At 32.5% G+C, this 14258-nt stretch overlaps 3 protein-coding genes across 3 annotated transcripts in view; 1 reads left to right on the top strand and 2 right to left on the bottom strand.

The window, feature by feature from the left end:
* Positions 1-269: 269 nt before the first annotated feature.
* LOC130898390 (armadillo repeat-containing protein 7) lies at positions 270-3317 on the bottom strand. The gene is made up of 4 exons (XM_057807658.1): positions 3076-3317; positions 2851-3018; positions 2543-2796; positions 270-835 (listed from the first exon to the last, which is right to left on the bottom strand). The coding sequence occupies exons 1-3, from the start codon at positions 3182-3184 to the stop codon at positions 2549-2551; spliced, it is 525 nt and encodes a 174-aa protein (XP_057663641.1). The 5' UTR covers positions 3185-3317; the 3' UTR covers positions 270-835; positions 2543-2548.
* Positions 3318-3339: 22 nt separating this feature from the next.
* Positions 3340-14258, bottom strand: part of LOC130898386 (myb-like protein X) — a 40552-nt gene continuing 29633 nt past the window's right edge. The window contains exon 7 of the mRNA XM_057807649.1: positions 3340-3786. Within this exon, the coding sequence (XP_057663632.1) occupies positions 3729-3786 (58 nt within the window). The 3' untranslated portion in view covers positions 3340-3728. The remainder of the gene's footprint in view (positions 3787-14258) is intronic.
* LOC130898387 (uncharacterized) lies at positions 3664-11216 on the top strand. The gene is made up of 3 exons (XM_057807655.1): positions 3664-5252; positions 7895-8082; positions 9826-11216. The coding sequence occupies exons 1-3, from the start codon at positions 5196-5198 to the stop codon at positions 11210-11212; spliced, it is 1632 nt and encodes a 543-aa protein (XP_057663638.1). The 5' UTR covers positions 3664-5195; the 3' UTR covers positions 11213-11216.

The following is a 14258-nucleotide window of genomic DNA, read 5'->3' on the forward strand; positions in this document are numbered from 1 at the left end:
TGGGAAGTGGTCACTCATAATACGTAACAAACAACCAACTTGCTTATAGTACTAATTCAATATAGGTACTGATTGCAGGTAGTAAAAAATATTGGGCATATGAACATAACTGTATCAAGAGATGAAGATTTAGAAGCTTACACCTGCAGAAATTCAAATATTCAGATTAAACGTATGTCCTGCTCTATACCAGTACATGTACGATTCTACCCCTAATTTTAAACCACAATAGGGCAATGCAGGATTTTCTAATAATATTTTTTATGATAATATCTTCAGATTATATTTTGTTTTATTACAATACATTGTAACCCACAAGACAGCACAAGATTTTCTAAAATCATTAATTTTGGCTCATTTACAATATTTCATTTTCAAGTTCCCACTAATAAGTTTATTTAATTATAAATTGTATTTATTTGTTCATAACTAATTTAGCTGTACCAAATAAGACAACTTTATCACTGTCAGTAACACTACAGCTAAATTCCACTTTCATAATTTTTCTATTTTCAACTAATTTAATGGTCACTTTAACAGTTTCATCCACGTAACACTTATTTGGAAAATGTAAAGTTTGTTGAACAACAACTGCTCCGAAACCAGGTAACCGTGTCCCTATCACACCTGAAACAATCGAATTTAACAAAGCACCATGTACCACAGCCGTCTGTGACGTTGTAGTCGAATGAATTGGGTTTATATCACCACTTAGAAGTGCAAAATTATCAACATCTTCTTTTCTTATTTTCCTTGTAATAGATGCTTCTTGTCCAATGTAATATTTTTTTGCCGCCAAATTAGATGATCTTCTAATTATTTGATATATATTCATCTAAAACATTATTTATTGTTTAGAAATGAAGAAATATATAAAATTCTTTTGAAAATCAGAGAGAAAAATATTTTATTGTCAAAAAATTGTTACAACAGGGTCCTTGCATACTTTTTTTATACCTTAACTACGTTTAGTATGTCTTAATCACACACTATTTTTCCATTTTTTTTAAACGGTATATGAATTCATAAGAAAAAATAAATTTAGATACCTAAATGACGCACAAAAACGCGTTTGTTGTAACATGACTAAATGTGACTTTGTGTGACGTAGAAAGTAAGTAAACAGGCTTAAATAAGGTTAAAAGTAAATACAGTTTAAGCAGAGTTTTGGGATTCTTTTAAAAACACTCGCACGGCTGTGAGTATTCAATTTTGTAGAGTACAAGATAACGTATCGTTGGTGCATTATACCAGAATGTACAAACACTAGTATAGAAACTCCAAATAAAGTTTTCGTGCAAGTCCCTCGAGAAGAAAAGCGACGAAAGCAATGGTTTCAAGCTATAAGAAGAGATTATGCGAGAGTCAAACCTGTCAGTTCAGTATATGTTTGTGGAGACTATTTCAATACAAGTTTTATCTATTTAAAAAATGTTAACTTATTGTTATTTTTTACTGTATCTTGAAACATATTTGGAATATTATATGATGTGGAAACTATAACAATGTAAAAAAAAATTAAAAAACTGCTATTCCAACCAAATTCCATTGCCAGAAAGAGACCGAAAAAAGGCATTCAAATACTCATAGTTCTAGAAAGTATGACTTCAAGTAATGTAAAAATAAAAAATGTGTATAATGAATAAATATGTCTTCAAAGGTGTTCAGTGGTAGGTTCAAGATTATCATGTTTTGTAGGGTAGAAAGTTGGTAACTTTATTAGACAGAAATTATTGGTAGAAAGTGTGGTTCTTGGTACTATATGTAGGAAAGCCATGGGCAAAGAACTATATCAAGGATTTGGTCATTAAACTGATAATCTAAGAATATAATCAAGATTCAAAAGACTACAATAGTTATGAGAATGTCACAGCAAAAAAGGCCATAAATCAACTCCACAAAATATATCTGTCTATGGTGGAACACATATTCCATTGCTATTATTCAATTTAATGAAGTCCTATTCTGACATTTTATATGCAAAGTTAAAGCCACATGGTCAAAAACAGCAAGCAAGTCTAAACTACCATGGAACTTGGGTGGAAAGATACAAAGGCTGTGCCAACTATATGAGTGTTAAGTGAAAAATATCAGATTTTAATATGTTAAATGATAAAATTGAGATTTTAAAATAATTTATTCATAGTAGAATTTTACCTGATAATCTCTAACTTTGTAAAAATGGTTCAGTTTTACCTTCAGCACTATGAAACACATTTAACTAGAACCTTGATTGGCAAATTCATTAAAATTCTATGATTAATCCAAATTTATCCATGATAATATTAATGATTATACTTTCAATAAATACGATATTAATCTATTCTTCATATCCGTACTCAAGTTAATTCAATATTTCTCTATTCTTTTAATGAATTTCATGATATATTTACTGCAGATAGGAAAGACAGTGGTTCAAATAGAGTAATATATTTTGTTATTCTTAATATCTCGTCCTATTAAAACAGGTACACAGGAAGGAATTTGATAAAAAGAAACCATAACTAGATTCAGTAAAAGACTAATAATCAGTAATAAATACCTTTTGTTATTTCCCGTTATCCAAATACGTTTGAAGAAAAACTGAGCCCAAATTTTTAAATCGTCGATTATTGCTTGACTCATACTGCATTACAGTAGATTTCAAGTCATTGGGTATCACAATGTTATGTGACTCAAATAAGTAAAAAAGTGTTGTAAGAGCGTTTAGAGATATTTCTTCATTATCGTGGAGTAATAGGTCGGAAATTAGTTTTATACCATTAAGAGCTACAATATAATCCCGACTTTCTGGATCTAAAAAAATAGATGGAAAATCAAAAAATTTAAAATAACCTACACATAACGTACCACAAGCAATATTACAAAGTCCACCGAGAGCAAAATGTATGAGTTCCTCGTCACCGTTTGATAATTCGGCTAAGAATAGGTCAATAACATGAAGTTGTTTGATAAAATTATAATTTATTGGATCATATGCGAAATTAGCTAGGTTTGCCAATGTCTGCCTTTTGTTTTCTGAAATAAAAAATGTAATATCCCATAACTAACTCATGTGAAAATTCAATATAATACCATAAACAGTTGTTTTGGTGAATTCGTTTATGAGTTGTTTTAAAAAATCATATCGTCCAACACCAAACTCTCCAGTGCGTTGAATTAACTGGTCCCTCCTAGTAAACATTTATTCCCAATTCTTTATATATATATTCAATGACGACCGCACATATAAATAATTTCTATTAATAATAGAATTAATAATATACTTAGCACTATTTAGATGTAAGCTATTCACAAAGGTTAAATTCTTCTTCTTTCTAAAAAAATGTTTCACTGATACACACATAGAAATATTTTATTTATATACATTGATAAACATGAATCCACATAACTTATATTAAAATAATAAAAGAAGCCAAAATTTTAGAAACACGTTGTAAATAATAGCATGCCACGAACGAGTCTCTGTGATTAGCTGCGATGGCATCATGGCAACAGAAACCCATATATGTAATACTTCTTTATGGACAGTTTCTATAAGTGGAAGCTGTTCCGATTAAGGAAGATAAAATGGCAACGATGTCTCCATGATGTAAAGACTACAAGGTATGTTCTTACCAAAGATCGATTTACGACCTCTACTACGCTGTCACCAGCTGATTTGTATTTATTTACATTGAGTGTATAGAGTAGTTATTGAAATGAAAATGCCTTCTTGTTCTGTACCTTCATGCACAAATAACAATACGAATTGTAGAGGTGAAGATATTAGTTTCCATTGATTTCCTACAAAAGATATTAAATTACTTAACGAATGGAAAAAAGTTTGTTGAGAAAGGCAGCTTAACACTTTACCATTGATCAAATATTTATTTTTTGGATAGCAAGAATGTGCTCGAATCATTTTAAAAAAAGTTGCTTCGTGCAAAAGCCCGAGCACTTGATTGTTAGTGGAGATACAAATATCTATGTGTTTTCCAAAGATGCAGTGCCAAGTGAGAATCTATCTACCAGTGAAAGTTCATCGTAAGTGTAAAAAAAATTAGCAGAAATGCTGTATGAGTATAAAATATTAGTAAGTAGCTCCATAATAACAATTTGTTTTATTAATAAATTGTTATGCATTTTATTTATTATCTAATTCTCCTTGTTAAACGAAAAAAATTATAATATAGATTCTTTACATGGTAATAATTTTTCAATCTATCTAAAATTATTGAATTCACATTAATTTGATAATTGTTCTTATTGAAATAACCTTATGCTGAAATAATTTTTCATAGTTTTGTATCACATTCGCTGCTCAACCATAACAATCTTAAAACGAAAAGATTCAATTCCAAATATTGGCCAGAAGGGGCCTCTCATTGGCTGTGGCTATCCGGCTGCGCAAGAGCTCACCTTGTAATCTTTACATCATGGATTTCTCTATCCTCCGAGGTTCCAACTCGGTTCTGCACATTCTCAAGCATGCGCAGCATAGATAAAGTGTCTCGACGAGAGAGAAAATGAATATTATCGGCACCGTAACGTAGGGACGTTTTTTCCAATACCAACTGTTCATATAGGAGTATTACATATATGCAGAAACCAGAGTGTAGACGGAGTGAGGAAGTAATAGATAGAGAAAGAGTGAGGGAGGAATACAAACGCGGAGAGGGGAATATAGGCATCACACAGCTGGACGCACTAAATTTTATGGACGGATTTTTGTTACTTCGGCTTGTGGAAATCACCAGATTATATATTTTTTGTTATTCTTGGATTATTTCCTTCAAACTAGAAAGAAAAGTTTAGCAACGCTCGAGAATGTCGTCATTTTTTGCACAACTTTCTAGCCCTTTCTTTACGTCACTTTCAAATTGTCAGATTAGTGGAATTTGGTGGAGGTACTTATCTGCTGCGCTTCAGTGAATCCCGAAATCTCCTCTTGGACCTCCCTGCCATTACTATTCTTTTCCCGGCTTATAAAGTAGAGTTTTGTTGATATTAGTAAATAACCTGAACGTAATATTGATATTTAATGCAGGAAGGATCATTTAAGCAACGCGCTTCATTCAAATTTAACACTTGCTATTGGTAAATTTCCAAACTAGCTTTCTCAACGCCACATATATGTTTAACCTAATTTTAATGCGAAAATAGATTGTAAATCTATTTTTGTATCAAAACATACATTACATTTCATACATCTAATGATGGCTACTCGTCGTAACAGAAACCGATTTGAGGAAGAATTGTTCCTGGAAGTGGTAAGTTATATATACATTAATGAATTGTACTACGTTCATTTTTGACTGTGGTATTTTGAGAATATTTTGACATATCTACGTATTCAAAGTAGGGAAGAATTATTCAAGTAAATTCATCCACAATACCTATACGTAATTTTTCTAAAAATAATAACAATATACAGGCAGATAATTAGATTTTTCTTTTGATGATATTGTTCTTTTATCACACATGAAATTTCTAGTTCGCATATAAATGAAGCATTTCCTGAAATCAATGACAAATTTCTGCCTCTTTTTAATATATACAATGCGGTCCATATGCATGGAAAAAATCAATTTTAATGTTACTATGTGTTATGTGAAAAAAACCTGAAACGTCTCTAGTAAACCCTAGAAGATTTTAAATAAAAAAGTCCTCTGTTCAGCAATATAAAGTTTTTTAAATTTGGTGTAATCATAACTAGAAACTTTAAGTAGAATGAAGATAATAATGTACTTTATAATTAAGTTAAATGTTCAAAATGACCACAATTCACTTCTTGACAATAACTGAGGCGATTTTGGAACATTTTTTACGATCTCGGGGGTTATTTTGTTAATTTATTCCGTTATCCGAACATTTAAATCAGCAATAGTGTCTGGTCTATTGGAATATACTTTAGAAATAATTAGGTATTACCGTATCTGTTCTGCTAAACATCAGGAAAAATCTTTGAAGATAGGGTACAATGGGGTAATGTCACTTAACGAAATTTGGGCATAAAAGTCAAAATATAAATCATACATTTATTCTGATTAAAGAAAAATGAAACAAACATGTTACTCTAAGTCGTAAAATACAAACGAAACTGAAAATCTAATTAGTTACTTTGACCGGTATTGTCGTAGCATGGGGGATTCCTTTGCAGAACACAGGGAGTGTGCCCATTGTCCACATATGACACACCTGTACCACTTTTTATTATTCACAACACACAACACAACAATCACACATGAGACGAAATCTGTCTCATTATTTTCATTGTCACTACAGATATCGTCCATTTCAATATCAGAGTCAGATGATGTTGCATCGTTTCTTTTTCTGATTTCGGACGAATTTAGTATTTTTCTCTCGTCTTCGTCAAGACCTCACATTTTATTTGTTTTACCCTTGGTTTTTCCCAGTTTTGCTTTTTTCCTTTCTTCCTTTTCTTCCAATAAGTTTTTCAGTGGTGTAGATGTTAAAATACTCGAATGTCGTTTAGATCTCCTGTTCGGTTTTGTCACTTTAATATTTTTCTTTGGTTTTGGAAGGAGGTCTTCAGCACTGCAATCGAGAGAAGATACTGATTTTGAAGTCGAAGCAATTACAGCAGCTTTAGGTGGGATCTTCGTAAAAGTTCTTGGGTAGATTTTGGAATTCATTCTGATAAAATATCTTTTTTAATCGCATTGTCACCTCCATCATCAAATACTGCTATTTCTTCTGAGTCATTTAAAGGACCAGCCGCCAAAATCATCATCTTTGAAGACAGAAGGGTCAATTGGGTAGATACCTGTTGCTCTGAAGCCTGACTCTCCTTTACCAACTGATGCAGCCAAAGCAAAAGCTTTCCGAAACAGTGAGGCAACTTCATATGGAGATATTTTTTCTCCTGCATTGGATTTCATGTAAAGATTGCACTCATTCCTATAATATGATTTGAGGAGTCCGACAAAGTGCACGAATAAATCTTTTCTCATACAACCATTCTTGGAACATAACTGTACATATTGGAGCAGAGAAAATACTCCTACTACTGGATGTATGGGGTTCACACTCACACGGAATCAGGTAACTCGAGAAAAATAAGCGAGCTGGCGTAGCTATGCTATTTTTAGCAAAAAACTATTGAATGACGATACGTATATCCATGAATTATTATTTGTACAGATTTGATACGTATTTCGCAAATTCAATTCACCAGTCCACGTATAAGGCTTCTTTTGTGTATTGTTTATAATCAACAGGATCAATTTTTTTCGCAACTGAACTTCATGTGGTCCCTACTCATGCTACTTATAGTTCAAATGCAGTAGAGGTATTTTTAAACCAACCGACAAATTTGTAGTTGCAATTTCTCACAGTTACGTACCTTATTGTGTTTACTTGAGATTAATATTTGTTATATTTTGTCATTTTGAAGTTCATGCCATCTGTCAAAAATACTCGTATAAAGAAAACTCTTTTCTAGTCGAGTAAATATGGAGAAATGTTGATTAAACATTATCTTCAACGTGGAAAAATAATTGGAAAGTAACGTGAATATTATCCTTAAAGTGTTTCGTCCAGTGAAATGATTTGTAAGTTGTTGTTTGTTTAAGATGGATGATGCTGAGCGTTCGGGTGCATCATTTACTGTACCCACACCAGAATATTTAATAAAATCTAGAGCTATCTGCAAAGTGGGTGTTGCTCAATTGCTCAATGCTAATTGAAAACTCTCTCGCATTAAAAATTCAAACAAATGTCTGGATAAATTACCTTTTCATTTAAAAGTCACCCTTCAACCACACCGCCTTCATTCTTACAAACTATACTTATGGTAATCTTCAATGTATAATAGTTAAACTGAATATTTCCAAAATTATTTCAAGTTGAATTGAGAATTCATACCTTCTGTCATTTTTATTTTTAGGATAGACATTATTTTAATTATGATATAGGAGAGGATAACGGAGACTCATTATTGGTTTATGGTGTATTGAAGGCTTTAGTTGAGGAAGATTATGATAGAGTGAAATCACTAGTCAGAAGAGGGCAGTCGATTAATATTAATGACAGTAGCGGTAACACTCCGTTACACGTCACTGTTCTTAAAGATAAGTAAGTTATCTGTTTCTCAAATTAAGTTTAAGGGCATGCATCCCAAAATTAATAGTAAAAAATCGTTCATTCCGATACAACTGTCTATATGTGTAATCTTTGACAGTTTTTTTATTAATGTTTTTACCGTTTTTCGTTTCGTTTTTCGTGGGATGAGTTAATCAACACTGTATCTTACGTTCTTAATTTATTTACACACTATACACTATTTAGATTAATTCACTTATAAATTTCACTTAATAACTCGTTCTATTCACTACGACTATTTATTTGAAAATAAATAACTGTGTTTACACAAATCATTTATATACCAAATTAAAATTCTACAAAGTTCTAGAACAAAAAAAACAAAAGAAATAAAGTTCCGCCATTAATAAGAAATATGAAAGACGCCGCCCGAAAAGCGTCACGCGAATTCGCCGAATTATTAAAATTTAATAGTAGCTGGACAGGGCCGGCCTAGGGAACCATTTTGCCAACTTGTTCGTAAAATTAATAAAAATTTCTAAACTAAGTTTTGTGAAAATGTCTGTTTATTTTTATCATTTCTAATTCCTCCACTGGTTGCATTTCGCATTCTTTCTCTCCTTTATCATTTTATTTCATTATACAGTGTATTAATAAAGTAACACAGCTTGCTAATATTTCAATTTTACTAAAAAAACTCCTTTCACAATCACCGAGATCTTGCAGTGTAATAAATGGTCTTGGTCTTGCAGGGTCCAGTCTTGATCTTATTATTGCACCAAAAATTTTTTTAATATATTTAAATAAAAAAAGAAAAATAAATAGAGTGTTGTTAGTTTGAATGTCAAGAAAAGTTAATTCAAATAAAGAGAGATAAAAATCGAAACAGGGAAAGTATAGATAACGATTTATGTCTACTTGAAGATGTGGAAGAAACAGTAGATAATGATGATGAAGATTTCTCAACTTGCACAGTAAAATGTACTGAGGACAGTTTAGAAGCGTTTATCCTGATGCACACGGACAGAGACATATTGATTAACATTCATACAAGTTTGGTTATTTAGAGACTATATGATTCAAGTTTTGGAATGAGGAGACTTATTAGCATCTAAATGGTTTTATAATCGTCTTATTCACGATTTTTTATGAATTTTTCGACAATATAGCAGTTTTAGTATAATTATTCTAACAGTTTAGCTATAAATTAGTTATGAAAGCTGTTTTACATGTAAAATGTTTAGAATAAGATCTTGGAAATACATTATTTAGAGTTAAAATTGTAGGTTCAGGAGTACTGAAACTAATTTTGACACACTTACAACACTTAATTCCCGACATGTTTTTGAAGGTCTTTGTACGTTTTAAACATAAACAGTAGTCAAATATCATCAAATATATAGTTACTTTACATCTACCATTCTTCCTATGGTAAAAGAAAAATACAGACATGATATTTACCAAGCATCGAAAGCTTTAACTTTGGGTTTTGAATTCTAAAATTTTAGTTCTAGAACGTGTTATGTTCTAGTACAAAGTTTTTTTAATATCCATGAATTATGCGTGGATAAGAAGGACTTAAAACAGAAAATGAAGAGCAAGCAATAAGCCTTATGTTTATCTCTTGGTGGTACTTGACTGTATGGCTGGCGCTCCCACGTATTATTTTATGCTCATCATCCTTAAAGTGTTTTGGAATTATATAAAATCCAAAAGACATTTAGGGATGTTAAGTATATCCGTTTTTATTTATAACATGGTGTATTTTTATTTTAGCCTAGAAATTTTGGAGTTTTTACTTTCACAACCGAGTGTAGAAGTTAACAACAGAAATTTCACTGGTGAAACTCCTTTGTTAATAGCTATAAAATGTGGAAATATCAAAATAGCTGAAAAGCTGATACAATCTGGAGCTAATGTAAACATACCGAACTACGAAGAAGTAACTCCATTACATATGTCTGTGAGCCATGCCCGGTTAGCACATCTATTGATAAAATCTGGAGCGTTTATAGACGCAAAAGATTACAGTGGAGATACACCTTTGCATGATGCGGTTGCTGAAGAAAATTTAGAGACTGTTTGTATGTTATTATATTATAATGCCGATGCAAATGTACATGGTGTTAATAATCTAACACCTTTTATGAAAGCTATTATCTCAAAAAACGTCGAAATTCAAGCGGTTTTGATAGAATACGTCGATGATTTCAATATAGAAACATACGACAACGTTACTACTTTAGCTTTAGCTATAACGAATAGAACGCCGTTTGTTGAAGAAATTATTTTGGGCGGTGCTGACGTTAACTATGCTTACGGATACGATTTGATCGACCCATTTGCTTTGTGCCTCCAATACCCAAATGCAAAAACTTTTAGACTAGTTTGGGATAGACTGATCTACAACGGGGATGACATGTCTCTTGGTAGTATTTTATGGAGAATAAGTGGTACTCTGAGGAAAGATATTTTTAAACAATACGTAGATGTGATCATCGAAAGTGATAACATAAATCAAGCTGTGGAATCGCTTAATACCGCCGAAGATTTTTACATGGTGATTGTTCGATTCTGTGATTTTTTTCATCAACTTTCTTTAGATCAATTAACGAAGTTAACTTGTAGGATACTTACTTATGGTTATAACGTTACTAGTTTCGATATGAGTAAAATATTTTTGCATTACGGTTATTGCGAATTATTTCGAATCATGCTACACATGGATATTAAATATATTGGCAGAAGACCGCCGGATACATCAAGATTAATATACGATTTAAATTATAAGATGACTGATTTGCTGGATCAATTAGTTGACGTTATAAACATTGAATATTTACATAATACTATTTATCAAATATTAGATTACTGTATTTATCCCAAATTATTGATTGGATATCTGCAATTGGAAAGAGATGATTATGTAACATTCAAGATTCTTCATTTGCCTAAAATTCCATCTTTATTAGAATTAGCGAGGAATGCGGCTAGAGAGTACGTCGTTGAAAAATTTAAAATAAAATCTTCAAGGCAGTTTTATACAATTATAAATTACATGAATATCAATAAAGTTTACAAAAAAATATTAACGTTTGAAAAGAAATTGTATTTTCCTACGTATTTATATTCATCAAAAAAATTAATAAACGCATCTGAATGATTTATCTATTTTTTTTTTATTCTACTTGTTTGTTGACATCAATTTTTAATCGAGCGATTGAGGATGATTTTTAGCAAGTGAAGGAGCGTCCACATTATGTCGAAACAGGTCGTTCGGCCTATGCCGAGTGGCAGTTCGGTTCGGCCCATTCGGGTCGGCACGACGTCCACATTGACTGTGCAGTATAGACGTCCCCTTGAATTGCGCGATTCTTGTAAAACAATGATCAGCGATGATGATGCGATTCTGGCTGCAGCTGCTGCTATTATCATCTGCGACGTAGCTCGTCAGAGCCGATGTTGTCTCTCTCGAAGATATTGGATTCGCCCCAGCATCCTCAATGGCCGAAAAAAGTAAAGGATCAGCGAATTTATGAAAGACTTACTTCTTGATGAAGTTGATGAGCTAAATGTAGAATACAGAAATGAGATAGGGTTCAGCAACTTCTTCAGGATGCATTACTCGCGCATAGAATACTATACTATATCAACTGTTCCAACAGAGGAAACACAAAAATTTTGGAAAAAAATTTATTTGTCAACGTAATATTCTTTTAGCTCCATACACTGTTCCCTGCAATGTTCAATAAGTTCGACAAGCTCCTCCAAATAGCCATTAACTGCCGGAGCCATTTTTCAAGTCTGGGATCAGAAAATAATCCGAGGGGGCTAAATACAGCGAATAGGGTGCATGTGGTAGCAATTCAAACTTTAATTCATTAATTTGAGCCATTGCAATAACGGATGTTGGAGCTGGTGTATTATCTTGATGAATCAACACTTTCTTCTTAGCCAAATACGGCCGTTTTGCTTGGTTCCTTTCTTCACAACGTTGCAATAAGTTCGCAAAATACACGCCGCTGATGGTTTTTCCCTTTTACAAGATAGTCAATAAAAATTATCGCACGCGCATCCTATAAAACCTACGCCATTAACTTGCTAGCAGATGGAAGGATCTTTGCCTTCTTTGGAGCCGATTCTCCCTTTTCAGTCCATTGTTTTGAATTTATTTTGTTTCATCCGTAGTTATGAAAAGGGTGCAATTATTCGGCTTTATTTTTAATTTCCAAACACTCGATGGAAACATCTTGACGACGTTGTTTTTGTTCTACTGTGAGCAAACTCGACACCCATCTTGCGCACAGCTTTCTCGCGTCCAAATTTCCAATCAATATGCGATGTAACAAACTTTTTGAAATGTCTACTATATATGCTAGCTCGCACACTTTCAGTACAGCTTTGTGGATTTTCTTCAAAATGTCTGGTGTCGTCACCTTATTTGGTCGATCACTGCGATGTGTCCAATGCTTCCAACGTTGAACGCTGATATGATTGGAAGAATCGTGTGGTCGTATTGCGCTTGTCATTCGACGAATGTTTTGCTTCCAATGTTGTCATTGGAACGTCGATTTTTCTGACCCCCGTCAAACGAGTATCCACCATTGGAAAAAAGCTGGAGCCAACACTTGTACAACAACACTCACTTCTTGTCCTCTTGCGTCTAAATGCTACGTGTGTTGCATGAAAAACCAAAGTTGTCAGTATCATCCAGTTTATTTTAAAATATTTTATATCTGTTGTATGCTGATTATCACTATTTTGCCACGTTTTCAATCCCATCAGTTTAGGTATGGCTTCGTTTAATGTTCAGCCAACGACGGAAAGTGAATTTTGGCGCAAACATTGGACGCATCGTGTAGTCGCAGCACTGAATCCAGCCTTCTTTCCAATGTACAACCGTACGTTAGAACGTGAATGTTGGCGCAAACGTTGAACGCATCTTGTAGTATCGGCTTTAGATATTATATCGTCAATTTTTACAGGAGGTATCTAGTTTGATAAAATATTTTACAGGTGATAGTAGATATATATGATACTTTCGGAATAAAAGCTTATGTCCAGTAATCATTTCTAATCTATATACTGGAATACTGTGAAAGTTAGTGATAGAATAAATCATGTAAATAAGCTAGCTGATAAAAAGTTATCAATACTTGAAGTGTTTATTTGATAAAATTATTGATTGCAATTTGGAAACTGATCAAATTTCATCAAAACAATTTTATAAATTATCATCGCGTTTATTACGACTTAGAACACTCGCTTGCCAATTAATTGAAATCGTTTGTGCTTAATGAAATTGAAAAAAGAATGGGTACTATCGATAGAGTAACTCCACTCGCCATAGCAACTGTATTGGATCCCAGAGACGCACTAATTGCTCTACAATAGTCACCAAAATTAATCACAACAAGCTAGTAAACAAGAGTTGGAAATCATCACAATCAGATGATGCAATTTTTGATGAATTATCAATCTACTTGCTTGGTCTAGTAGTAGGCTCTATGAGAATCATTAGAGATTTAGCAAGATCTAAAAATTCAATTTCCTAAGCTTTATAAGATTGCCTTTAACTATTGTCGGAACTTCTGTTTCATCCGAACGATTATTTTCAAAGGCTGCTCAAATAGTTAATCAGCAAAGAAATAGAATGAAAGGTAAAAGATTGAGTAAAATGTTATTCCTGCAAAGATTGTCTAAAAAGCCTTGGTCTTAATTAAAAAGGTAAAGTGAAAGTAAGTTTTGGAGATACCTAGATTAATGCTAGTATTAAATGTGTCTTTATTTTCTTTTACTGTTTTGAAGTTTTGTGGCATGTAATAAAATATTTCTATTAATTTGTTGTTTTCATTTCACTTGCAAATGTAGGTATAACTCATCTCAGTCATCTCACCACTATTTTAGTATTACATTTCTATTTAAGAAACACTCATAGAAAATCGCTATAATTACACTACTAGTTCAGCTATATTACTCTAGTCTCTGATTCTACATTCACACATACAAAATCAAGGACCACCAAACTTTGCGTTTCCCTTGGAAGAGGTAATATTAAACTTGGAAAGTATTCGATAGTAAAAAATATCGATGTTTTCTAGCAATATATCGACGCTCCAATTCGATGTTTCATATCGAATATAAATATTTTTTAAGTGTTAAGTTCTTTACGACGAATGATGAAACGCATGTACTGTCGAGTTTACCGA

The sequence above is a fragment of the Diorhabda carinulata genome, chromosome 10, assembly GCF_026250575.1.
Source record: "Diorhabda carinulata isolate Delta chromosome 10, icDioCari1.1, whole genome shotgun sequence".
NCBI classification, from domain to species: domain Eukaryota; kingdom Metazoa; phylum Arthropoda; class Insecta; order Coleoptera; family Chrysomelidae; genus Diorhabda; species Diorhabda carinulata.

Bases quoted from the DNA above. Each gene is read 5' to 3' on its own strand.
- LOC130898390 (XM_057807658.1), bottom strand. From the start codon at position 3,184: ATGTTTACTAGGAGGGACCAGTTAATTCAACGCACTGGAGAGTTTGGT. The intron at 3,019-3,075 runs GTATTATATTGA...TTTTTATTTCAG, and splicing joins CACCAAAACAACTGTTTATG to AAAACAAAAGGCAGACATTG. The intron at 2,797-2,850 runs GTACGTTATGTG...CTATTTTTTTAG, and splicing joins ACTTTGTAATATTGCTTGTG to ATCCAGAAAGTCGGGATTAT.
- LOC130898387 (XM_057807655.1), top strand. From the start codon at position 5,196: ATGATGGCTACTCGTCGTAACAGAAACCGATTTGAGGAAGAATTGTTC. The intron at 5,253-7,894 runs GTAAGTTATATA...TTTTATTTTTAG, and splicing joins AAGAATTGTTCCTGGAAGTG to GATAGACATTATTTTAATTA. The intron at 8,083-9,825 runs GTAAGTTATCTG...TTTTTATTTTAG, and splicing joins GTCACTGTTCTTAAAGATAA to CCTAGAAATTTTGGAGTTTT.